This window comes from Microcaecilia unicolor, chromosome 3, assembly GCF_901765095.1.
Source record: "Microcaecilia unicolor chromosome 3, aMicUni1.1, whole genome shotgun sequence".
Lineage (NCBI taxonomy): Eukaryota > Metazoa > Chordata > Amphibia > Gymnophiona > Siphonopidae > Microcaecilia > Microcaecilia unicolor.
In genome coordinates this window covers 191,619,841-191,646,259 of record NC_044033.1, presented here as the reverse complement: position 1 = coordinate 191,646,259, position 26,419 = coordinate 191,619,841, and the positions used below count along the sequence as shown (strand labels likewise).

At 44.1% G+C, this 26,419-nt stretch overlaps 1 protein-coding gene across 3 annotated transcripts in view; it reads left to right on the top strand.

The window, feature by feature from the left end:
- The window catches only part of PRPF40B (pre-mRNA processing factor 40 homolog B), a 379,532-nt gene that overhangs the window by 161,503 nt on the left and 191,610 nt on the right, over window positions 1-26,419 (top strand). For 2 of the 3 annotated variants that reach the window (XR_003941483.1, XM_030196849.1), the window contains exons 14-18: window positions 20,324-20,453; window positions 22,254-22,381; window positions 23,019-23,183; window positions 23,562-23,670; window positions 26,077-26,227. Coding sequence is in view for 2 of the 3 variants with exons in the window: in XM_030196849.1 (XP_030052709.1) it covers window positions 20,324-20,453; window positions 22,254-22,381; window positions 23,019-23,183; window positions 23,562-23,670; window positions 26,077-26,227 (683 nt within the window). In the remaining variant the exon portion in view is untranslated. Of the gene's footprint in view, window positions 1-20,323; window positions 20,454-22,131; window positions 22,197-22,253; window positions 22,382-23,018; window positions 23,184-23,561; window positions 23,671-26,076; window positions 26,228-26,419 lie in introns of all 3 variants that reach the window. The other variant, XM_030196851.1, reaches the window with a different exon arrangement.

Below are 26,419 nucleotides of genomic sequence, written 5' to 3'. Positions count from 1 at the left end.
GTGAGGCAGATCAAATCCTAGTAATAGCAATAATCTGATTTAATGAGAGTAATATACACATTAAAATGGTATAATGGAGCATTCATATATCAGAAATATGAAAAATGTCAGTAGAATACAAATGATGCACCATAATAGGCAGCATGGTAGAACATTCATATAGCACAGATACGAGGTTCCAACAGGGCTGATGCTAGATACCATGGGGCCCAGGGCAGACACTAGGGAGGGGACCCCCAGTGACATGGAGGCCCAGGGCAATTGCCCTGTTTGGTAATCCCTAATGCCGGCCCTGGGTCAGAAAGTAATTTTGAGTCAACTTTGTAGTTATCTTTCTAGGATGAATGCCTTATACACTTGTTGGTTTGAACTAAGGGAACAGTACAGGCACCTGCCTTCTAGCTCCACTTAATCAAGCTAAAGCGAATCCTGATTCTCTTTTGTTGTGGGGGGGGGGGGGGTCATGATGGAGGGCAGCCTACTGGTATGTTTAGCATTGTACTTAAGTGTTAAGATATGACTTGTAATGATGTAAAAGGCAGTTGGTATTGTAAAGAGATATTTAAAAAAAAACATCTTGATTCTGATCAAATTCTATAACCTAATATTTTAATTTATATTCCGCTAAAGCCATAATAAGTTCTAAGTTTATGTTGCAAATCATTTTTATTAAAGCCATATATAGCACTCATATAAGAAAAGGAAATTATAATTATACACCACACTAAACCTTCAACCCCTTCCCCTCCCACCCTCAGCTACCCCAAATTTCTATTGCTGGAATGAATACCAACGTTCATGACTTCCTAACAATAACTATAAATTCAATAATTGTCCTCTCGCAGCAGGTGTAAGGGTCTCCCAGAGGGGAAACCACCTTTGTCAAAATCGCAGAGCTTCAACCTGAGATGAGGTGTATACCGCACATCTTTCAAGTCTCATTAGGAACAACATTTGGGCTTGCCAACTTTGAATTGTCGGGGCATGCATAGTTAACCACTCTGTTAATATCACTTTTTTTGCCGTGATAACCGCCCGCAGGATGAACTCTCGACATCCTCGAGGTGTTGGTGGAGTCAATCTGGGCTGTCCGAACAACAGCAAGGGATCATAATGCCATCCAACTGACCAAAAGGCAGAAATCTGCCTCAGAAGGGCATTCTAGAAAAGAGCAATGCTCAGGCAGGTCCAGAACATGTTCCCCAAAGTTGTGCCCTCCCCACCGCATTTCGGTCAGGCTACATCTGGTGATAAGCCCATATGAAAGGCTCTTCGTGGAGATATAAACATGTGTAGAGCAAACTTATATTGCAGATCCCAATGAGACGTCATCTGTAATGCCTTACGCAAAGATAATATATGAGTTCGGAACAAATCCGATGAAAGCAAAACACTTAAATCTGTACTCAACATTTCAGCATACCTGGCAAAGTCTAATTCCAGAGCAGTATCTCTTATATATCTACTAGTAAAAAAGGCCCGTTTCTCAACAAAATGAAACGGGCGCTAGCAAGGTTTTCCTCGGAGTGCGTATTGTCAGCAAGCACCCCTCCGTGCTGTCTGCTCTTGCTTCGACACCTCTCCGTGCTGTCCGCTCTCCGCTCAACACCTCTCTGTGTGGACTGAGCACAACTTAGCACCGCTCCGAGCTGTCCTTCTTCGCCCGCCCAATTGGGGCTAATCCATTTCCTCCACGGGACTGTTCCTGCTCACTTGCAAAAAGTAATTCACAGTACTATTTATTCTGCAGAGCACTTTATTCCAGAGCCCCACCAGCGTGTGAATAGTATGTGCACTGTAATCCAGCTGGTGGTCTCTGTATACCTTACTTCCCTTCTTCTTCTTCTTCCCCCCACCCACCCAACAAGTCACAACAGTTCCCCCACAGTTCAGTCTTGAAACTCCCAAATCAACTTGTAATACACTTTTGAGTCAGTCAATTCCTCTACTCACTTTCTCCTACTGCCTAGGAGATAGAGGCATTTCTTCCACCCTCGCTTGTCAGACACCAACACTCTGACAACCTCCCACAGAATGTCCAGACTGACCTTCTTCATGTAATTACCCTCCGTCCTGAGCAGAAGAACTCCATTTGCTCTTGTTCAGTCTCCTTGATGGCATTTTCCCCGTTCTCCTCCCGCTCAATCCCCTCCCACTCCATGAAGTCTTCCCCCACCCTCTCTCCCAGGTGCTGCTCCTCCACTTGACTATCCTCCATCTCCCAATCACCTCCTGACTTTTCTGCCTGCTGGGAGTTGGAGTCCTGTCCCTCCTGTTCCCTCCTCCCTTGCAAGTGCTGCTGGGTTTTGTAGTTCACTTCCTTTCTTACCAGTCTCCTACCCCCTTTCCCCGGCAGAGAATGATCTTCCTTTCTAGGCATACAGCCCCGGTCAGCTCTCCTCTGCCTTCCCTCTACCTCCTCCTTACAGTATGTTTGAGAGAGTGTGTGTGAGAGTGACTGTGTGTGAGAGAGAGAGTGAATGTGCGAGTGTGTGTGTGTGTGACAGAGAGAGAGTGAGACTGGGTGCAAGTGTGTCTGTGAGAGAGAGAGTGTGTGTGTGAGATTGAGAGTGTGTGCCAGGGGCCCCCCCTCCCTCCCTCCCTCTGTGTTCCAGGGTTGTCGTCCCCCTCCCTCCCTCCTCCCTCCGAGTTTCAGGGTCCCCCCTCCCTCCCAGTTCCAGGAGCGTCGTCCCTCCCTCCCTTCCTCCCTCCCTCCCTTCCTTCCAGTTCCAGGCCCCCTCCCTCCGATTTTTAAAAGTCATCTTCAATTACCAAGTCAGGGTTACGGCGGTGGCCAGCAGCGGTAAAACGCATGCAGGCTCGGCCCTTCTCTCTCTCTCTCAGCTGTGGTCCCGCCCTTGCGGAAACAGGAAATGAGGGCGGGACCATAGCTGAGAGAGAGAGAAGGGCCGAGCCTGCATGCGTTTTACCGCTGCTGCCGGTCGCCGTAACCCTGACTTGGTAAGTGAAGATGACTTTTAAAAATCGGAGGGAGGGGGCCTGGAACTGGAAGGGAGGGAGGAAGGGAGGGACGACGACGCCCTCATGCGTGTGACGTGCCCTTCCCTCTCACTGTTCCGCCCTCGACGTCATCATGTTTTGACGCGAGGGCGGGACAGAGAGATGGTGACAGACTGACGAACCTTGTGAACGCTTCACTTCAAGTGTGCCATGGTCAGCTTCAGAACGTTGGAGGTGCTTTTTATTATAGTAGATGGTGGAATGATAAAGGCACTTTTTGTTGTGCTCCAAGGGAAAAGGCGGCAGCCAGTTCCTCCTCTACATCCTCAGATAGCACCTCCCAGTGCAAATTATTTGCAATAGTTCGGGAAGTGAAAGAGCGAGACCCCTAGTTATCACCAACAAATCATCAGCAAAAGCAAGAGCTTTAACCTGTTCTCCCCTCCTCCACTCCCAAAACCTTCCCCGCCATCTTTAGAGCACGCAACAGGGGCTCCATAGAAAGGACTAATAACATTGGGGAGAATGGACTCCCCTTGCGCGTGCCCCTGCGCACCAGGAAAGGGGCAGTCCTCACCCCATTAATGATTAAGGCGGCCTCAGGGTCTGCATACAATGCCTGTATAACAGTGTAAAACCAGCCACTAAATCCCATAAAGCACAATGTCCCAAACAAATACTCCCATCCCACTCTGTCAAAGGCTTTTTCAGCATCCAGACTGATCACTAGGCCTGATGTATTAGTGTTCTGGCAATCGGCCATAGCCACCAACAGGCGCCGAACATTAATGACCGCTTGACGATGCTTGACAAATCCTGCCTGCTCTGCGCCTATTAATCGTGAAGCATTACTGCCAGCATGTCCCTAATATCCTGGCTAGAATCTTAAGATGTGCATTAAAAAGGGAAATAGGGCGGTAAGAGTCTCCTTGATCCCCTGGTCTCCCTGGTTTTGGTATCAGCGAAATCAAGGCAGCATTAGAGTAAGACAGAAATTTCCCGTCTTCTATTACTTGATCATTGAAAGCATTGAGCGGTCCCAAAAAGGAGGGAGGCAACATCTTATAGAGCTCCCCTGTAAAGCCATCTGGGCCTGGAGCTGAGTGGCAAGCTAATGATTTTATTACATCTTGAAGATTCTGACCGGTTATAGGAGCATTGAGTTCCTGCAAATCCTGCAGGGTTATTTTCGGGAGGCCTACCCGCTCCAGATAGTTATGTAATGATGTCTGAGAGATGGATGGGCCCGTCTCATAGAGCTTAGCAAAATATTGAGTAAAAACTTGTGCTATTTCCTCACTCTTATTACGGACACACCCACGATCATCTGTAATAACAGTTATTGTTCTTCGGGGCCCCCAAGACTTAACTAAGCATGCTAGCAGAGTACCAGCCCTATCCCCAAAGCACTGCAGGTTGTATTTACGATAAAGTAAAGAGTGCATAGCATGCTCATGCAACAAAGAATTAAGAGTTATCTGCGTAATATGTAGCTGTTCTCTGGTTATAGAATTTGGCTTATGAATGTACTACTTTTTCTCCGAGGACAAGCAGGCTGCTTGTTCTCACGATTAGGTCGACGTCTGCAGCGGCCCAGGAAACCGGCAAAACTTTGCAAGCAAAACAAAAATCTCTCCAGAACACTCTGGCGCGAACGGCTTCCCGCCCACGGCACGAGTGTGACATCGTCAGTTACTTTTTTCCGCGATAGGTGACACAGAGTTTTTTCGCTGTGTTACCTTCGGCCCAGGAGATCGTAGCGTTACCGCTTTCCCATTTGCTGCTTTTTCTTTTTGTTTAGTTTTTTCTCAGAATTTAAAAAAAAAAAAAAGTTTTTAGTCCTTTATTTTCTTAGTTTTTTTTCACTGAGTATAAGTTTTCTTTCTTTTCATCGCGGCCCTCTTTTAGGCCGCGCGGTCGTGTTTTCTTTTTCCCTTTTTTTGTGCCTTTTTAATTGGTACAATCGCGTCTTTTAATTTCGCAGCCACTGTTTTTCCGCCCACGTCATTGAGGACACCTAGCGGCTTCAAGCGTTGTACTTAGTGCAACCGGACCATCTCGTGTACCGACTCCCACTCCTTGGGCCCGATCATCTTCCAGCTGCTTGTAAGCTGTGTCCTTTAATGAAAAAACAGACCCGTGTCTCGGGAGGCCCAATGGGGAAAAACGTTTTGCTGATTGGTCCGGTCCTTCGACATCAGCATCGGTACCGAGATCGTCGACGTCGAGGGAAGCGTCGACTTTGAGAGCACAGGTAATGGCTGCCGAACTACCACATCACGCTGGGAGCAGCAAGGCATCGAGTGGGTCTCCACTTCTCTCGAGGCCTACTGCTATGCAGGCCCCCTGGGATCGACCTTCATCGAACCCAGCCCCGAGGAGGCGTGAGGATTCCACGTCCTCTTCGGTACCGAGGAGTCTCGATGACAGGCGTCGAGTGAAGGCTAAGAAGCACCGTCATCGATCTCCTTCCATTTGCGGTACCGAGAGCTCTGGGGAGCCGAGGGATTCGGCACCCGAGAAGCGTCAGTGCCGTGAGGACCGCTCACCCTCTATACAGGAGGTGCCGATGCGTCGGTCTTCTGGCAGCCTGGTACCGGCTCTCGAGCCCCCTCAGATTCTGCCACAGGCTCCTGCACAGGCCCCACAGCCTTCTCTGATGGAGGCTCTCGACGAGCGTATCAGGGCCCTTCTTCCAGAGCTTCCGGAGGGATTGCTGCGCCAGTCTACTTCTGTGCCAGGGGTGCTTGCGCCTTCTGCAACGTCTGTTGAGGCGTCATCTGGTCCTACGCCTGTGGTGAGGTCCCCATCCTCGGTTCCGCTTGCGGTAGCGGGTCGACTCTCCTTCAACATCGGCGGAGGAAGCTTCGCCACAGTCCAGGCAGGGGTCTACTTCTCGACATCCCCCTCAAGGTCGTCGTTCCTCAACATCGAGACAGGCTCGGGTTCGGGCTGCTCTTAGAGAGCTTTTGTCCGATACCAATGATGATCGCTTGTGGGAGGAAGAGGAAGATCCGAGATACTTTTCTGAAGAAGAGTCCTATGGGGTCCCCTCTGATACTACTCCGCCGATTGAAAGAAGGATGTCTCCGCCTGAGAGTCTTTCTTTTTCCTCCTTTGTTCGAGAAATGTCTAAGGATATTCCCTTTCCTATGGAGGTTGTGGATGAGCCCAGGGCCGAGATGCTCGAGGTCTTGGATTATCCTTCTCCACCTACATGTCTATTTTGAACCTTGAGTTCTCTCCATATCAATATATGTACCTTAGGGTCCTGCAGGATTTAACTTTCTCCCCTATTCTTTTCAATTTATATCTTAGCTCACTTGCTATCCACATCCAGTCCAAAGACATCAGCAGTTTCTTTTTTTGCGGATGACAGTCAATTGATCTGTTAAGCTGCCCGATCGGAGCTATCCCAGTGATTAGAGATAATAGGCTTATATCAGGGTTTCCCAAACACTGAGTGGGATTGCAAAAATCGCATTTAGGGTTATGAACTGGGCAGGCCATCCATAGCAACATCATTGGTCTGCACCAAGGAGGTTTAATGACAAGAGACTGCATGAGCCTATCTGGCCCATTATGTGGGCTGAAGGCAGTGGGTGGGGTGGAACTTGCCACCATATTGGTCAGAACAAAACAATAACATTTGCTATTGAAAACAATTTCAAACTTGTGAGGTTTATATTGTTTTATTAAACCTCCTAGGTTTTCAATTTTCTCTGTTAGGAGGGGATTGGGGGGGAGATGTAAGGGGAGGTTTTTTTGGGGGGTTAGGGCATTTGAGGGGGTCTATAAAGGGTGAGAGAGTTATATTCAAAATGTTGTTTGTCTGTTCTCCAGAGCTTGCATTGTTATTTGCAATGCTGTATTTTGGATTTCAGTGCTGTACTATATGCCTTTATTTTTGTTTATGATAACAATAAAGATATATTTCTAAATAAAAACAATAGCAAACATTTATGTTTGCTTGTGTGTGTGTTTTTTTTATTTGACAGCTTTTTTATTTATTTGAAAACTTCCCATATCTATCTATCTATCTATCTATCTATCTATCTATCTATCTATCTATCTATCTATCTATCTATCTATCTATCTAAAATTAAATAAAATTGAACATCTCTAAAACAGCATTACAAATTATAGTAGCTGATAGAAACAGCAGTAATAAGCTCTCTGTATTTTATGTTCATTTTTCTACACTGTTCTATACAATACAGTAATACATGGCCAAATCTCAGTGATGATACCCTGAAGGGTTCATCTTAACTGTTGATGTAATCTGCCTTGGGAAGCCTGGTGTTATTAAGATGGAATCGGGGCACATGGAATCACATCTTCATTTCATCTCTTTTATAGAGGTTTACATTTTAGATACACAAATGGATTGTTCTGTTTTGAGCATGTTTCAGGGACAAGTGGTTTTATAAACTAATAAAAATAAATGTTTTATGCAGATCCTCTCATTTATTGAAACACTAGTAAAAAAAAGCCCCGTTTCTGATGCAAATGAAACGGGGGCTAGCAATGTTTTCTTCTGTGTGCATGTGGGAGTGTGTGTGTCCCTGCCCTCTGGCCTCTCTCCCCTCCCCCCTCTGAGTCCTTCACTGTTACAGAGCCAGCGATTTGATTTCGTGCTCTGCTGTTTTCCTTCACTGACTGTGTTACAGAGAGGGCGGGGCAGACACTCATAGGGAAACCGGATATCTCGCCCCCTTCACACTTCCGGCTGGAGGCTTCATAGAACGTTGGTGTTGCTTTTTATATAGAGAGATAACTAAACGGGCTATAATGCAGTCCATTGGTTTTCTGACATTTTGTTCTTGTGATGACTTATACTGTGCCAGAACTGAAACCTCCTATCTCTTCTTTCTAGATGATGATAACATCATGGGAGTAAGTCGATGGATATGTCTGAAACATTTAACAATGTTGAGATTAGTATATATACCCAACCAGGCATTTAAAAGTTTGTCTTTTAATGATGCCGCATGTTCAGAAATCATAAAATATAGACAGTTACTTAAACATTATCACATGCATACATCAGAACAGGCATCCATACACACATTGCAAAAATAACAACTTCAACGGAATACATCCAAAAGTTATTTTTTATTTCCTCTTTTCCATCTTCCAAAATTCCAGCAAGTGTATAGATCAGTAGGACCCAAAGCAAATAAAGTCAGAAACAACACTATTTATACCTAATTGTTCAACCATCCTTAGGTTTTGCGTTTGTGTTTATAAAGCAATACCATGTGCATGTAAGGTCTGGATAAACAAATTAAGGGACTCTTTTATTAAACCACGCTAGTGATTCCCATGCAGTAAAAGCCCATTCAGTTTCTGTGGGCTTCCTCTCATTTCCTGCACAGGGAATTGTTAGTGTGGTTTAATAAAAGAGGCCGTAAATCCATCAAATTTTTATGCAAATGCCCAAAATACTTGGTAGCAATAATAAAACAATGATGGAATATTCACATAGCAGGCAGCCAATAGATTTATTTTCCACTGAAAATAATTAACTTTGCATGAACTTGGTGGCTTATAGTATGCTCCTTGCATTTACATCCAAACAGACTTTAAGTAGAAATAAATATATATAACAGAACTGGCACATTTTTTCTGACTCCGGACTTCTGTATGAAGGTAGCGCTTCCATCATTCAATATCTCTTAAATAGTAGTAATAAAAAATATTAAGTATATTTTTATAATATACCACTGTATTCCACAAAACAAAAAGGAGCATGTTTCCACATACCATCTTTCTTTTTTGATCTAGGCACAAGGAAAAAAAGATTTTAAATGTTCCCAGGTTTCAACCTAATTAAGGTTTGAAACAATCTTTGTAGTTAAAAATAAAAACCATGACTGTTGAGCACCTGCTTCTCAGAACATGATGTCTGTTCTGGTGGCCCTTTACCTGATGAAAAAATATCAGCACCAATACATGTGCTAGGATGTCCCTATAACCAGCCACTCGAAATGACACAGTGGTTACGATTTAGAAGAAATTACTACTCTAACCGATGAAAGGTTATTCTTTATTCCATTGTGATACTTCCTCTGTGTACATCCGTATACTACAGAAACATGCATGTTTCTAACTATAACTGAGATAAAATAATAAAGAACAATGATAATGTGGATATAGCAGCTGATAGTTTGTTTTGTTCTGACCAATATGGCAGCTGCCAGTGGAGACGGCTTCAGCTTTTTGACATGCCAGCTCCTGTCTTATTAAACCTCCTTGGTCTGCACTGGGGAGTTGGGGGGGGGGGAGGTTTGCATGGTTTCTGTGGTTGCACAAATCATAAATGTAATCACAGCCACAAAATGTGTGGTGCAGCCTGGAATTTTCCAATATTTCTTTACCTCTAGCCGATGTAGGTCTGTTCTTCTGTAGCAAGATCCTCAGGGCTTCTTTAGCGGCATAGCTGGATATCGCTCATTTCTTGAATGGAATCTCAGTTTGGTCCTGAATACCCTTTTGGGCCCCCTGTGTGATCTGTTGAAAAGGGCCTTGATGAAGGATGTTATGCTGAAGACTGTGCTTATGGTAGCTGTTTCCTCAGCCAGGCAGGTTTCAAAGCTGCAAGCCCTTTCTTGCAGGGACCCCTACTTGTCCTTTTTGCAGGGTTCAGTCTCCCTCTAGCCAGGTGCCCTATTTCTTTCTGAAGATGGTTTTGCTGTTCCATGTCAATCAAATTGTTGTCCTTCCATCAGTTTTGTAGCCCAAGTGTTCAGAATGGCTAGAATACTTCATAAACTGAATATCCGCAGAGCCTTGTTGCGGTATTTGTAAGTCACTACCTCATTCCACTTGTCAGACAGGCTTTTTGTACTTTTTGAGGGCCACATGAAGGTCATACGACCTCTAAGTCTTCTATAGCTTGCTGTTTTAAGACTGCCTTGACGCTATGTTTGTGCGGCAAATGCAGGCTGGAGGGCACCAGAACTAGTGGACTCTGTACCTGATGACAGGACTTGGCAAGAGAAGAACACCACATGTTGTGATTTTGGTCTGAAAATGGCAGTGGTTCCGGGTTTGGTGAGCTCCACCATCTTGGAATCAACCAGGCTAATAGACGAGCTGCCACAGCTGGAGGTGATAGTCCCATCCCTAGGAATAAGAGGCACCAAAGATGAAGGGTAATGCTCTAGAAATAATGGTTCTTCTACAAAATTTATTTTAGCTATATACCAAGCATTCTGCCTGAAGTCAGGAGGGAAACACCAGGCAGAGGCTCAGGAGGTTCCAGGAGGGACATCATCATCTTTGGTGCCTAAGAGACTGTAGCTGGATTGGGATGTAGAACCTGAGTATGAGGGCTCTAACCTTTCTGACAAAAACCTGGGGAGGTTAGAGGAGGATAAGGCCCAGGGAAGGCCAGCCAAATGAGTTACAGGAGCTGATTGGGTTGGCAGTTTCCACTTTTAATTTTTCATAAGACATTGCGGATTTCCATGCCAAGAAGGCGATCCCTTCTTGCAGGAGAAGGGATCAGCTATGGCCTTTCCTGATGCCTTAGGTGATTTGTGACATGATTACTATAAAATGGGAGACCTCGTATGTGAACCTTAAAATCAGTTGGTCCATGGTCCATTTATATCGCCTTCTGGCAGAGGATAGGGAAATCTTAAGGACCCCCGTGGCTTGACCAATGTATAGGGCATTACAGTAGTCTAGCTGTGATGTTATCGTTGCATGAACCACTGTGATCAGACTTGCCTTCTCTATATATGTTGCTGTAAGTCCTGCTGGTCATTATTCCCTCTAGGCTGGGCAACTGTGCACCTTTTTTAGAAGTGCCACACAGCACAGTTTTGGACTGTTGCACAGCAAACTGCAGTATTCTCCCTCCATGGTCCAGCATCTCTACCTATTCACTCTCCCCCAGTCCATAGTCCAGCATATTTCTCCTGTCACGTCGGTGGCCGTGACCACCCTCATTCTTACCCTGTTTCTGGGAGTCAGTGGCTGTGCTGGCTTCTGCTTGTCTCTGTGTCTGTCTCTGTCTTAGTTTCTCTCTGGCTCTGTGTGCTGATTGCCTTACTGGACCTCACCTGTGTGGGCTATGCCTCTTCCAAGATGGCTGCCGACTCCTCTATGCCAGTATTTAAGATGGCTCCCGCTGTTCCTTCCTGTGGGCTGACTTCTCTGTGTGTCAAGCCTCTGTTTGGAGGCAAGGAGATTGCTGCAGCTGTGCCTCTGGTGTTGAAAGGTTTTATTAATCACTTAGAGCCTGCAGCCCGGGCCTTTGCATTTTGTCTAAGGGCCCTGGTATGTAGAGTGCTCTGTACACTGCTACATTGTTTGCTCTGTGTGAGTTTCTATGTTTGACTAGCTAGCTTGGGCACAGCTTTGCTTGTTAGTCTGTGTACAGCTTTGCTAGTTCTCTGTGTATGTTTCCAGTGTATGACTAGCTAGCTTGGGCACAGCTTTGCTTGTTAGCCTGTGTACAGCTTTACTAGTTCTCCTGAGATTGCTCTGTGTATGTTCCTAGTGTATGACTAGCTAGCTTGGGCACAGCTTTGCTTGTTAGCCTGTGTACAGCTTTACTAGTTCTCCTGAGATTGCTCTGTGTATGTTCCTAGTGTATGACTTGTTAGCTTGGGCACAGCTTTGCTTGTTAGCCTGTGTACAGCTTTACTAGTTCTCCTGGGATTGCTCTGTGTATGTGTTTCTAGTGTATGACTAGTTAGCTTGGGCACAGCTTTGCTTGTTAGCCTGTGTACAGCTTTACTAGTTCTCCTGGGATTGCTCTGTGTATGTGTTTCTAGTGTATGACTAGTTAGCTTGGGCACAGCTTTGCATTGTCAGCCTGTGTACAGCTTTCCTGTGTTTTGCTTAGAGTATGTTTCTTGTGTATGACTAGTTTGCTTGGGCATAGCTTTCCTATTAGCTTGTGCACAGTTTACTAGTCTTCTTGTGTTTAGCTTTCTGGTTTTCCCGTGTGTGTTTTCTTTTGCTTCTGGAGCTTCAGCCCTTGTTCAGTCTGTTGCCAGTACTCCTTGATACTGAAGCTCCAGCCATAGTCTTGCTCCTTGACCTGACCCTTGCTTTGAACCTGCCTACTGCCGGACCCCGGACATTCCCTGCCTGTCTGCCTTGCTTTCGCCTAGGTGCCTGAGGGGCACTTCTGTATCCTGATTCCTGCTGTTCCTGCTTGCAAGTTCCAGTTCCGGATTTTCCTGTAAGCCCTGCCGGCTGCCCGAACCTGAGGGCTCAACCCTCGGGGAAAGGTGGCTAAGCGTAGGTGAAGCCTAGGTCCAGTGTGTTCCTGTCCAGCGGGTTCCGGTCCCATGGGTTCCAGTCCAGTGGGTCCGCTCCAGTGTGTTCCAGTCCAGCGGGCTCCACTCCAGTGCGCACCCGTCCGGTGCGTTCCAGTTCCGTGTATTCCTGTGTAGAACTCCAGTCCGGGGTTCCGGTCCAGTCTTGTCTCGTCTCTACCGTGAAGGTGATCTTGCCTGCCACTGCCGCTCCACGGTAGTGGCCCAAGGACTCACAAACCCAGTGCTCCCGGGGAAGAAGCCTGACAGTATGCCAAGGTCCTCAAGAACACGACATCTCCTCTCCTTTCCCTGGCCACAATCTGGTATCTCCCCCTCTCAAGTCCTCCCCAACCCTAGTTTCAAACTTGTCTTTACTTCTAGAGGGTCATCCAGTTAGATATGTCTCTCCCCATTGGAAACAGGGAGTTATGTCAGAGGGGGCGGGATGTATTAGAAGGGAGGTTTCGGTCACTAGCAGTGTGTGAATTACTGCCATAGAAGTAAAGACAAGTTTGAAGGTAGAATGGAAAACAGACGAAGCAGATACGTACGTGGAAAACAATATTTAATAAATATAGATCAATGAAAAGTTAGCAAGGCTTGCTAATTTTTTATTGATCTATATTTATTAAATATTGTTTTCCACGTACATATCTGCTTTGTCTGTTTTCCATCTTGGAGTTAGCAGATCGATTACCCTGTTGTTTTCTTGGACCATCCAAGTTTGAAGGTAGACCAGGTTGGGGAAGGGCTTGAGAGAGAGGGAGAGAAAAAACTGGATCATAGATTGAGGGGAGAGAAAAGAGAGAGATCAGATTGCTTCATAGGGAGGGGAAGGAGAGATACCAGATTATAGGTGAAGTGGAGGGAGAGAAGAAGAGATTTTGGGAGGATAGAGAAAAATAGAGATGAGAGAAAGGAAGAGATGGGGATTATGAACATGAAGTGGGAAAGAGTGGGAAGATGCTGACTATGGAGGGGAAAGAGGTGAGATGGAGGAAATTCTGATTATAGAGGAAAGGAGGGGAAGGGGAGGATGTTTTGGGGAAGAGACAAAAAAGTGAACACACAAAAAATAAAATGGTTGCTGCCTTTGCCACACATAACCCCCCCCCCCCCCCCCCCGCCCCCATGGTGCACAGTCACCTTGCCCTGCCTCCTGCTATATACAGCCACAGGTAGGCAACAGCTGTGCTGTTTACTCTCTCTCCCTTGCTGAAATTGAAATGCAAGAGGAGGAGAGAGTGAACGGCTGCATATTAGGCTGCTCCCTCACCCTATGTCTGCCTAGAGAACTGACTTGGGGTTCATGAGCAATTGCTCCCTAAGCTGCTGGATGGCCTACTGCAATGGTGTGCATTGGCATCGGGGGTGTTTGCGCCTACCCTGCCTACTGCTGCGGTCCTGCTTGGCTCTTAGCCTGCGGTGCGGCCTCTGACACCAAAGCCGCATGTGGCTCCGGTGTTGACTGCAACCCAAGCCAGCACTCCCTTGACGTCAGTGTAGGAGCTTTCGCTGGAGTCAAGACGGGAACCAAATTCTCGACACCGTTCTCGAGGGCATGGTTCCTCTACATCAAGGCAGGTTCAGTCTTGACACTCCCATCAGTAGGTATTGTCTGACACCAAAGAGGAGCATTCATGGGATTCAGAGGAGGATCCAAGATACTTTTCCTTGGATGAGTCCTATGGAATTCCCTCTGAACCCTCCCCTCCAGCTAAAAGGAGAAAGTCTCCTCCAGAGAGCATTTCATTCCCTTCTTTTGTTAAGGAAATGGCTGATGCTATTACCTTTCCTTTGCAAGTGGAGGATAAGCCCAGGGCCAAGATGCTTGAGGGCCTGGACTACACGTCTCCTCCTAGGGAGGCTGTGACTGTCCCTCTCCACGAGATACTCCAGGAAGTCCTCATTAGGAACTGGGAGTCCCCTCTGTCAGTCCCAGTCATGCCCAAGAAGATTCACACCCAGTATTGGATTCACAGTGCACCTGGTTTTAATAAGCCTCAGTTGCCTCATAATTCCATGGTGGTTGAATCTGCTCTCAAAAGAGCCTGGAGTTCCAGGGACTATGCCTCAGCACCCCCCAGAGTAGAGAAGCTAGAACTCTGGATTCTTGTAGGAGGAAGATGTACCAAGCTTCAATGCTTATCTCCTGAATACAGTCATACCAGCTCTTCACAAGCATCCACTTGCGAAACTCAGTGCACAAGTTGTTGGACCTGGTTGAGACGCTCCCTCCGAAGCAAGCCAGAGTCACTTTGCCAGTTGGTCAAGCAACAGAAGGCATGTCGAAAGTTCTTGACCAGGGGCATAACGACACTTTTGATGTGGCATCCAGGATCTCTGCTCAGAGTATAGCAATGTGCAGACTTTCATGTCTGCATGTTTCTAACTTGAAACATTCTGTTCAGCAGAGGTTGGCGGATGCACCATGGGGATAACCTTTTTGGAGGGAAGGTTGAGGAGGTCGCTGACCAAATCAAAAAACATACTGATACTTGCTCCAGCAGAGCATAGCTGCAGTAAAAATGTCCATCCCAGATGACTTGCTGGTCGGGGGGAGGCTGAAGTTCTTTCATGAAAGGTGGACCCTTATAACCTCCAACTGGTGGGTTCTTCAAATAGTTTGTCTCGAATACACACTCAATTGGTATATAAAACCTCCAAATTGCCCACCAGAAGTATCTTCAATTTTGGCTGGAAACACATCACTTTCAGTACCGCATGCTACCTTTTGGCCTCGCATCAAGCTCCTAGGGTCTTCACCAAATGTCTAGTGGTAGTTGCAGCATCGCTATGCAGACTGGGAGTCTATGTGTTCCCATATCTTGAAGATTAGCTAGTAATGAGCGCCACTTTGGCAGGTGTTCAGGAGTCCGTGTGAAATGACTATTTGGCTGCTTGAGCTACTAGGGTTTGTTTTTAAACTACCCCAAGTCCCATCTTTACCCTGTCCAGAGATTGGAGTTCATAGGAGCCCGTTCCTGATACACAGAAAGTTCGAGCCTACCTTCCGGATACGAGAGCGCACTCTTGTTGCATTCGCTTTAAGGGTTTGAGCCTTTCAGCCGGTCACAGCTCGGCAGATGTTGAGATTGTTGGGCCACATGACATCCACAATGTATGTTACACTCATAACACGTCTCCATGTGAGATCAGCTCAATTGACCCTGGCTTCTCGGTGGTATCAAGCCACAGGGAGCCTGGAAGATGTCATCCAAGTCTCTTTAGAGCTTGTACACTCCCTTCAGTGGTGGACCATTCGATCCAATTTGACTCTGGGACTGCCATTCCAAATTCCTCAGCCACAAAAAGTACTGATGACTGATGAATCTCTCCTTGGATAGGGGGGGGGGGGCGGGGGGGGGGTCATGTAAATGAGCATCACACCTCCAAGGTCTTTGGTCCACCCAGGAAACAAATCTTCAGATTGACCTCTTGGAGCTCCGGGTGATCTGGAATGCTGTAAAGGCTTTCAGAGATTGGTTGTCTTATCAAATTGTACTCATCAAAACCTGGCTTCTTAGTGGTATCAAGCCACGGGGAGCCTGGAAGATGTCATCCAAGTGTCTCTAGATCTTGTAAGCTCCCGTCAGTGGTGGACCATTTGATCCAGTTTGACTCTGGAACTTCCATTCCAAATTCCTCAGCCACAAAAAGTGCTGATGATGGGTGCATCTCTCCTGGGATGGGGGGGGGGGGGGGGGGCTCATGTAGATGAGCTTCACACCCAAGGTCTTTGTCCACCTAGGAAACAAATCTTCAAATCAACCTCCTGGAGCTCTGGGTGATCTGGAATGCTATAAAGGCTTTCAGAAATCAGCTGTCTCTTCAGATTGTAGTTATCAAAACAATCAGGTTGCAGTGTATTACACCAACAAATGGGGGGGGGGGGCACCGAATCATGCCCTCTGTGTCAGGAGGTCATTTGGTTGTGGCATTGGGCTTGACAACATGGCATGTTCCTTCGAGCCTCTTAATCTGTCGGGCAAAAACAATACCCTGGCTGACAGACTGAGCAGGATAATGCAGCTACACGAGTGGTCTCTCAATACGGGCATAGCCCGCAAGATCTTCCAAGCATGGGGCACCCCCATGGTGGATTTTTTGCCACGCAGATCAACCACAAGTTCCCTCAGTCCTGTCCACGACAGATTAGTGTTGGATGCCTTGCTCCTCAATTAGGGGACATGTCTTCTGTATGCATATCCTCCCATACCTATAGTGGGGACAGCTTTTTTGAAACTTAATCAAGACTGCGGAACCATGATTCTGAATGCGCCATACTGTCAGCAGCAAATATGGCTCCCTCTTCTTCTGGAGTTACCCTCTGAAGAACAGTGGAGTGTTTTCCGACCCTCATCGTGCAGAACGATGGGTCTTTTCTACATCCCAGCCTCCAGTCTCTGGCTGTCACAGCTTGGATGTTGAGAGCCTAGAATTTGCTTCCTTGGGTCTTTCGGATGGTGTCTCCCAGGTCTTGCTGGCTTCCAGGAAAGAATCCACTAAGAGGTGCTATTCTTTCAAATGGAGTAGTTTTGCTGTCTGAAGTGAGAGCAAGGCCCTAGATCTCCTTGCTTGCTCTACACAGACTCTGCTTGAATATCTTCTACACCTGTCAGTGTCTGTTCTCAAGACCAACTCTGTAAGGGTTCGCCTTAGTACAATTAGTGCTTATCCTCAACGTGTAGAAGGTAAGGCCATCCCTGGACAGCCTGTATAGTACCTGTATATGGGAATGGGACTTATACACCGCCTTTCTGTGGTTTTTCCAACTACATTCAAAGTGGTTTACATATTATATACAGGTACTTATTTGTACCTGGGACAATGGAGGGTTAAGTGACTTGCCCAGAGTCACAAGGAGCTGCAGTGGGAATCAAACCCAGTTCCTCAGGATCAGAGTCCGCTGCACTAATAACCACTAGGCTACTTAATGTAAACTGCTTTGAATGTAGTTGCAAAAACCACAGAAAGGCAGTATATCAAGTCCCATTTCCCTTTCCCTCTAGTTGTTTGCTTTATGAGAGGTTTGCTTTTGTCAAAGCCCCCTGTCAAACCTCCACCAGTGTCATGGGATCTCAATGTCGTTCTCACCCAACTGAAGAAAGCTTCTGTCGAGCCACCGAATTCCAGCCATCTGAAGTACTTGACCTGGAAGGTTGTTTTCTTGGTGGCTGTTACTTCAGCTCGTAGAGTCAGTGAGCTTCAGACCTTATTGGTGGATACACCTTATACTAAGATTCATCAGAACAGAGTAGTCCTCCACACTCACCCTAAGTTCTTATCGAAGGTGGTGGTGGAATTCCATTTCAGCCAGTCGATTGTCTTGCCAACATTCTTTCCCTGACCTCATGCCCATCCTGGCGAAAGCAGCTTGTACACCTTGGATTACAAGAGAGCATTGGCCTACTACATGGAGCAGACCAGGCCCCACAGACAGTCCACCCAACCTTTTGTTTCTTTTGATCCCAACAGGATGGGGGTTGCCATCGGGAAATGCACCATTTCTAATTGGCTGGCAGATTACCTTTCCTTCACATGCTCAGGCTGTGCTGGCCCTAGAGGGTCATGTCACGGCTCATAATTTCAGAGCCATGGTTGCGTCGGTAGCCCACATACGGTCAGCCTCCATTGAAGAAATTTGCAAGTCTGCGACATGGTCTTCAGTCCACTCATTCACATCACACTACTGCCTTGAGCAGGATACCCGACGCGACAGTCAGTTTGGGCAGACAGTGTTACAGAATCTGTTTGGGGTCTAGAATTCAAATCCACCCTCTTAGGCCCATTTTATTCTGTTCCAGGCTGCACTCTTATTCAGATTTTATATAGTTTCAGGTTAATCTACGTTATGTCCTCGCTGTTGTGAGGCCCAGTTGACCAATATTTCTTGCTTTTGGTGAGCCTGGATGCTAGGGATTCCCCACTTGTGAGAATAAATAAGACTGCTTTTCCTCGGAGTAAATGAAGGTACTTACCTGTAGCTGGTGTTCTCTGAGGACAGCAGGCTTTATATTCTCACAATCCCTCCCACCTCCCCTTGGAATTGTCTCCTTTATTATTTTTACTTTATTTTTGCTGTAGTATTAAACTGAGGAGACAGCGTTCTTGCAGCGTGTGGGAAGGCACTTATGCATGCGAGGTGGAGCATGTCTTGCGCTCAACAAAGCTCTACTTGTCACCTACTTATGAGAATATAAAGCCTACTGTCTTCGGAAAACACCTGCTATACTGGGAGATCAGTTTAATTTATTTGGATTTATTAACAGTCTTTTATGAAGAGATTCCCCAAAGAGGTGTACAGCAGGTACAGTTTAACATAAAACTTACAATTTTTTAACAGCATAAATACTAAAATGACCAAATATAAACATAAATACAATAAATGAGATAAACTTGAAAACAGCAAACTGAAGCCTAATAATAGGACTGCCATTAAACAGTATTTATGAAAGCCTGTTTCCAAGGGTCCTGCACTGTTTTCACTATGGAAATGGATTTGAAATTACTCTTCCTGTTAATATGCTAGAACAATTCTGCTTTCTTTCAGGAAGAGGCTTTTTTTTTTCCTCAACAAGCTTTCATTCTGTCTGACTGCAGTCATATGTTATCTGTATTGAGAAATAATGTACCAAGAGTGTTTTTAATTTCTTTTAATACTCATAAGTATGCATTTTGCTTTGTATTCCACCTAGTACAATGGATAGGCATGTTATCAATACTTTTAAATTTATTAGGGCACCTTACCGTTTTCAGTTGTTCTATATATAACATTCAAATTTGAATAGTAATTTGCAAAAATTCAGAAAGCAAACAATCTCAGCAAATGAGTGAACAGTGATTATATACGAAAATAGTGATTAGGTTTTATTGTATGCCAGTTTCCTGTGACTTTTTAGTCAGGAAATGAGGTCTTTAAATTTTTAATTAATTACAAGATGCATCATCGGACAGTTTGGATGTTTCTACACTGATTGAACTGACGGTGGTGGAAGTTAAAACTAGAGCTACAGTCTTAGTTTCTTTTGTGTTCTTACAAGACAAAGAAGCTATATTGAGGTTGTATTTTCCAAAAATTCAACCTACCTTTTTAGGAGGAAGAGTACAGATCTTCCCCGATGTCACTAAATGGACTCAGGAAGGAGGAAGAAGTTTATAGGAATGAGATAAGAGGTGTTATCATTAAAAGCTCGCTTTCATCTCCGTTTTCCTTGTAAATGTATTCTTCTTTTTAAAGATAAGAAATATGTTTTCTTTGAACATCTCCAATTACGTAGCATTTTGAATTCACAGGGTAGCTCGGGCTACATTCCACTTGTTTAGCTGACCAAGATATATTTAAAGGAAGATTACCTGTCTTTTCTTCTTTATACTTTATTTTCTTAATCCAACTTCCCTTGGAACATCATCGTGGATCCTCTATATTTTTGGACTACTTAGCCAAGTTTTTCTTTGTGTTTTTGTAATTATTCTTTTGATGATAAAAATTTCTTTATATCTTGGTGTTTTTTTTTTTTTTCTTTCAAAGATGTATTGTGTCTTTGTAAATTTGATTGCATAAATACAAAATAAAAAAAAATGTTTTTAAATTAAATTATTACCAAGATTGAAAGATTGTGTAAGCACTCCTCAGCTGGACTGACAATCACATTTTTCCCCTCAAAAATACACACTGACCAGTAGTGATAATTACCGTTTATCATTTACAAATTTGGTTTTGAAATTTTGTAAGCAGCTCTTGTTTTCTAGAGAGCCCCCATGTGAGTTGGACTCCCATTGGGCCTATATTAGTTGTTATGTCACAAATGACATCGCACAACTGCATGTACTAATGAAATTCCGTTCCATAAGAGGTCATTCTGGTATAGTTTTGTACATCACTACTTTCAGAAGTTTAGAGTGAGCATGAACAGTTTTCACACAAAGTATGTTGCAGTGAAAATTTTACACAAGATTCCTGTTATTTCTTCTTGTCATGTTATATCCATTACTTTCTCATTTTCTGTGTGTTGATGGTTACATGCTGCAATGTGTAACAGTGATTTACTTGAGTGATATTTTTGCTTTTTATTGTTCAGTAGTGATGCAGGGAAGAAGGAGGAGGAAGAAGAAGAGGAAGAGGAGAAGATGGAACCTATAAAGAAATCATACAATTGGAGCACAAAAGAGGAGGCAAAGCAGGCCTTTAAGCAGCTGCTGAAAGACAAGGTACTTGCAGGGAACAGGGGAAAGGAGCCAGTCTAGGAGACAAGTTACTGTTAGCAGGGAATTTTTCAATGGACAGAAGAGCCATTAACTAAGAATAGGAGAGCAACTATTCAAGAAGATGAGAGGATTTTTTTCAACTGGAGTGGGAGGCCTGGATCTGGAATATTAACCTGTACTTTTGTATACACTAGGGTTTGAATTTGAGAAAAAATATATATATGTATATAATCTTATATTTATGCAGATGATATTTCAAATCTAATTCCTGTTAGTAGTTGGTTTGAATTGGAAATATTGACCCCGCTGTTTACTAAGCCGCATTTATAGCTGGTGGTGCACTAACGCTGGCACAGCCCTTTCACTTTGAATGGGCAGTGTTGGGGTTGCTGTGCGGCAGCCACTAGCATGGCTTAGAAAACAGTGGGGTGAATGTACAAGCAGGATTGAACCTGATAGAAGTCTGGATGTCAAAACATAGACTGAAGTTAAAATCAGATAAAACAAAATTTATATCTTTTGGAAATTCATTGAATTGAATACCTTTAACAATAACTGTGGACCAGAAACATTATGAATAGTCATCTTGTATTAAAATTGTAGGTATCCATTTAGACAATACACTAACATTAGAGACCCAAATAAATTGTTTAATTAGGAAAACATTTTTACTCTTTAGAAAATTAAGAGAAATATGTAAATACTTTCAGGAGGATCAGTTTAAAATAATGGTGCAGTCAATTATTTTGAGTCAACTGGACTATTGTAACCTCATATATCTGGGATGCTCAAAGTAACTTTTTAAAAGGCTTCAATATTCACAACATGGCACTTTGTTTAATTTTTTCATTGAAGAAATTTGACAATTTGTCTCAATATTATATAAAGTTGCACTGGCTACCGATTAATGCTAGAATTTTGTTTAAATTGCTGTGTTTTCTTTACAAGACCTTAATGTGGCCTGGTTCCATCTTATTTTCATGGACATTTTAAGTTAGCATTAAATCTTAGGGACTTTAGGAAGGGGTGTGACAACTTTTTTCTTTCCCCTCTCCTAGTATAAAAAGGCTGAAATTTTTTGAATATTTGGTATCCTTTCAAGCAGCTAGGTTTGTAAAAGAAATTTCAAATATATTCAGATTATCTGGCTCTTACATAGAGTTCGGATGTAATATTAAAACATTTTTATTTAGGAAATATGTACTGAACTTGGTATAGTATTATTAGAGAGTCGAAGATTAGGATACTTTTATTCTGTAATTACTTTGAATGTTAAGTGGAAAGTGAGATAGGAAATATATTTACAATTTTTATTATTGTAATTCCTGGGTATTCCCCAGTATCTTATTTTGTAAACTGCTCTGAACTGGAAGGCTAGTGTGGGTAATAATAATAATAATTATTATTACATGATACTTTTGGTATCATGTAGTTCCTGCTTGCTTCACTCACCAGGTGTTATCTCTGACTTCTTTGGAATACAGAATTAATGTTTAGTCCCTTTTATGGAGGTGTAGCATTCTGACATTGACTCATATAGGCCATGACTGGACAGAAGTTACCATCTTTCTACAGAATAAGGGCCAAGAAAACATATTTTCAAGTTTAAAATGGTAATTAAGATGTGAATAGTATAAATAAATTAAAATGATTACCTCTAAATTAAAGTACTTTATTGTAGGGTGTTCCTTCCAATATATCTTGGGAACAGGCAATGAAGATGATTATTAATGATCTGCGATACAGGTGGGGAACTAATGAGATCTCTTTAACAGAAGATCTGAACATTTATGCATTTCTCAGCTAGTGGTGTGGATAAAATATCCATGTTGGATTGGAAGGGTCAAAGCAGACAAACTCAGTGCAGTATCCTTCAATGAGCAAGAAATCCTTCCCTACATTTCTACAATGCCACCTAGTAGGCAAAGCAGGTAATGTAAGAGCTGTGAACTTGCGCACTACAGTGCTCTCTACCATTTCTCTACAGTGCCTTTTGCCAAGACTGGGGGGGGAAATATTTCTTACATCTTACTCTGCGTATTATTTTCTATAATGCTTCCTACCGTGAGAAGCTGGGAGTGTAAGATATATGAACTCCCTGTAGCCTGCATTGTCCTCTATAGTGCCACCTTCTGCCCAAAGTGTTGTGATCACCTTGCAGTCAGAGCACAGAGATAAACTCCTCCAAATCTGCTACAACAACTGAAATGGAAGGTTGAGATTATATATATTAATACTTTGTGCACTGCTCCAGTCTGACAAAAATGAATTTTTTTGTGCTTTGTGGAACTGTTACTTGCACAAAACATCTTCTTGAAAGATGTGAGCTCAATAGCTGGTAAGCACTGTGCATGAGACTGTGTCTTAGCAGATGTTTCCCCTTTTGGGTGACTCCTAATGTGAATCTTGCAGCATGATATAATAGGGTGCCATGAGAGGGGATCACTCAGAGAAAATGTTTCCTTTGACACTCATGCTGCATTGAGCCTGCCAAGAGTGGGAAAGCACAGGGTACAAAAATAATAAATGCAAACATGGCCCATAAAATCCTATTTCCTTCCCACCTAGTGCCCTTCCCAAGCTGAGTGAGAAGAAGCAGGCCTTCAATGCATACAAGTCACAGAGGGAAAAGGAAGAGAAAGAGGAAGCCCGACTAAAAGCCAAGGAGGCCAAAGAAAAACTTCAGCGTTACCTTGAGCAACATGAGAAGATGACATCCACCACCCGCTACAGGTACACAGTCGCATATTAACAGGCCACGGCGTCTTTTCTTGGCACTTAAGGCCCTGTGACACATGCCACAGTGTAGGCCATGGATAAACAGCTTCTCTGTTTCCATTGTTTCCAGTAACTGTTCTGTACTACTCCTTATTGGGGGGGAGGGGGGCTGATTTTACTGTTAATTTTGGCTTTAAGTCATGTTGCATCTGGTCTGTATGCTTTGTAGCACTGGTAGTCACCATTGGCCTTAGAATATAATCCTGTGTCATTAATAGTTCTCTGTTTTATGTTGTTTCTATCGTTTCTGTCCATTTGGGGACATTCACAGAGGTGGGGAACTAGAACATGTGTGCAGGGTCTTATTTTTAATCATACTATTTTCTTGTGTAGAAAAGCTGAGCAGATGTTTGGAGAATGTGAAGTTTGGTCTGTCGTTCCAGACCGTGACCGAAAGGAGATTTATGATGATGTTCTCTTCTTCCTGGCAAAGAAAGAGAAGGTAAGGAAGTGTGTGCCTGCAGTGCTGCGAGCAGTTCCTGAGTTACTGGAGCAAAAGCAAGACCCTACTCTTTTCGAGCCCAAAGGATACTTACAGAAACAAATATGAATTATGGTAAATCAGTCTGCATGGAGAAGGCAAAATGGGCACACAAGACTCCTATGCCTAAAACAAGAGCTAGGGAAACACTGGAGCCCCACCAGAGAGGAGGGGGGTGAGCTGTGCGCAGTGTGTATTTTGCAGAAATTAGGACTGTCTGACTGTGTCCTGTAAGCTGCTCATTAATTTTCAGATTCTGGTGCTCACACTGTAGCTAGCTAGAAAGGAGAGACAGGTATAACTACCTATCAGATCAGAAAGGAGTATTTACACAGGAACATCTACTGATGTCTTTTGTTGCTGTGAGATGTAGAAAGTACAGCTTGAGTGGTTATCTGGTCCTGGGATAATGTGCTGTGCCACTATTCATACTGCACTGCTTTGAGCACTACATTGCACTATCACCCTTTATTGTAAAGTCCTTGTGACACTAGGAGGTAGGAGCCTGTTCCATGATGGAACCGACACTGAGATTCTGTAGGCACTGTTAGTATGACAGAAAATCACGTAGGCAGCAGTACTCTGGACTCATATATGGCTAGAGGTATGACCAGTGCCTAAATTAGCCTTAGGTTCTTGCTAGGCTGTCCACCTATGAAGGAATAATGCCAAAATGAAATATATATATACATATTTATTATATATATAAAAATAGCAAAGCAAAATACCAAAATATATACTTAGCACAAAATACTGATGATTATACCAATAGATGTATGAATATATGTGTAAATATGTAACTACACAACTGTAGTATTCCTGTAAAGAAATTACTATGTAGCAGCTAAATTAGGCTAGACCACTTGTCTGAGCAAAAACTGTCTTTCACTGGCAAAGACCCAACTAACTAATCCTGAGCATAAGTGGAAATTCCTTCTCTCTCACCCTAATGGTCCAAAGCTTTGGAGTCCAGATGGGGTGATGAATCGGCTCATTCTTCTTCAGGCTGTAGCAGAATTCCCCTCTGCAAGCCACTTCTGATCAGGTTTTAGTCCGAGGTCCCTGCTCTGTGCAGCTGGTTACTCCATAGGTAGAAAGCCACAGAGCTGCTTTAGAACTTCGTTTTATAAAATACTAGCATAGGTGTGAAAAAATACACGTATGTAGGCATTAGCACATGTACCAGACTGGCCTAGATGGATGGGTTATTCACTTTTACCAGCAGGTTGGTGGAGACTGAGAATGACAGAATTCTGGTGGAACCTATAAGTTGCCTGTCCCTCCTAGAGTCAGTATGGTATTTCTCAGTCTCCCAGCAGGTGGTAGAGGTGCGAGCCTGTGCAGTCTTGACTGGTCTGGTAGGCCTGGGGATTCCTAGTCCTAAAGGAGGGGGAAAAAAAGATATTGGGGTCAGCAGTGTTTGTAATTTTGGCTCCTAATTTTTCTGCTTCTCTACCAGAGCTCCTTGGCTGCTGGCTGGGGCTGGGGCCCATGGGGGCCAAGTTGTGCCCCGGTGGTGTCAAACCCGGGTGGCTGGGCCCCTCCTCCCTTCCCTCCCTATACCTCCTGATTCCTTGGCCCTGAGGGGTTTCTTTCTGTTTCTGGATGTCCTTTTTGTGCCTCAGCCCCTGGTGCTGTCTAGGGGCCTTGAGTGCCTGGGATGTGAGCCTCATCTTATTGTGTTTAAAAAAGAAAAAGCAAAGTCTCTGGTTTAGCAGTGCTTTGCAGTCTCTTTTTGTTTTGTGCTCAGTTTGGCAGCACACAGGCTTTGCCTTGCTAGCAGGCATTTTTCTGCAGTGTTCTCGGACCCCCTTCCCCCTTCCTTCCACACCTCTTGACTTTATTTCTAGCTAGTTTTCAGTTGAGCTAAGCTATAATTTCTTCTATGGAAGCTTTCTCTTCTGAGCCAGTTTTATTCTGAGCTCCGTTCTTTGCACTTAAAACTGGGCAGTTCCTCATAAAATTGCTTCCTGAATATTGAGAATGGGCTTTGAAGAAGAACATTCTATACTGTAGGACAAGAACATTCTATACTGTAGGACAAGGGTTGTCCATTCCAGTTCTTGAGGACTGGATGCATTCAGAAAGAAAGTGCCAGTGAATAAAGGCACACACTTGTTCTAGGAACTGAACCAGAAAGACCAGGGTTTGAATCCCTCTGACACTCCTTGGGCAAGTCACTTAACCCTTCATTGTCTAAGGTACAGACTTAGATTATAAGCCCCCTGGGGACAGGAAATAGCCTACTGTACCTGACTGTAACACCTTTAAATACCACTGGAAGGAAGTGAACTAAATAATAAATAAAAATAAACTAAATGTTAACAGCATAGTAATTCATTTTTAAAATGTTTCTTCTCTGCGTAGGAGCAGGCCAAACAACTGCGGAAACACAATATTCAGGCCCTAAAGAATATACTGGACAACATGAGCAATGTCAGTTTCCAGACCACATGGTCAGAAGCCCAGCAATATCTCATGGACAACCCCACTTTTGCTGAAGATGAGGACCTGCAGAGTAAGTCTCGTTCATGGTTCAGAGCAAGGCATCTTTAAAAGCTATTATCAAAACAGGAAAGTAGCAATAAGGACACAAATAAGCTAGGTGTCTTTAAGGGAAGAGCAGCCAGAAAATAAAGATGACAAACTATTTCTATCAGCTGCTAAACAGGTTATGGATACAAACAAAAACACACTTTAAAATATCTGT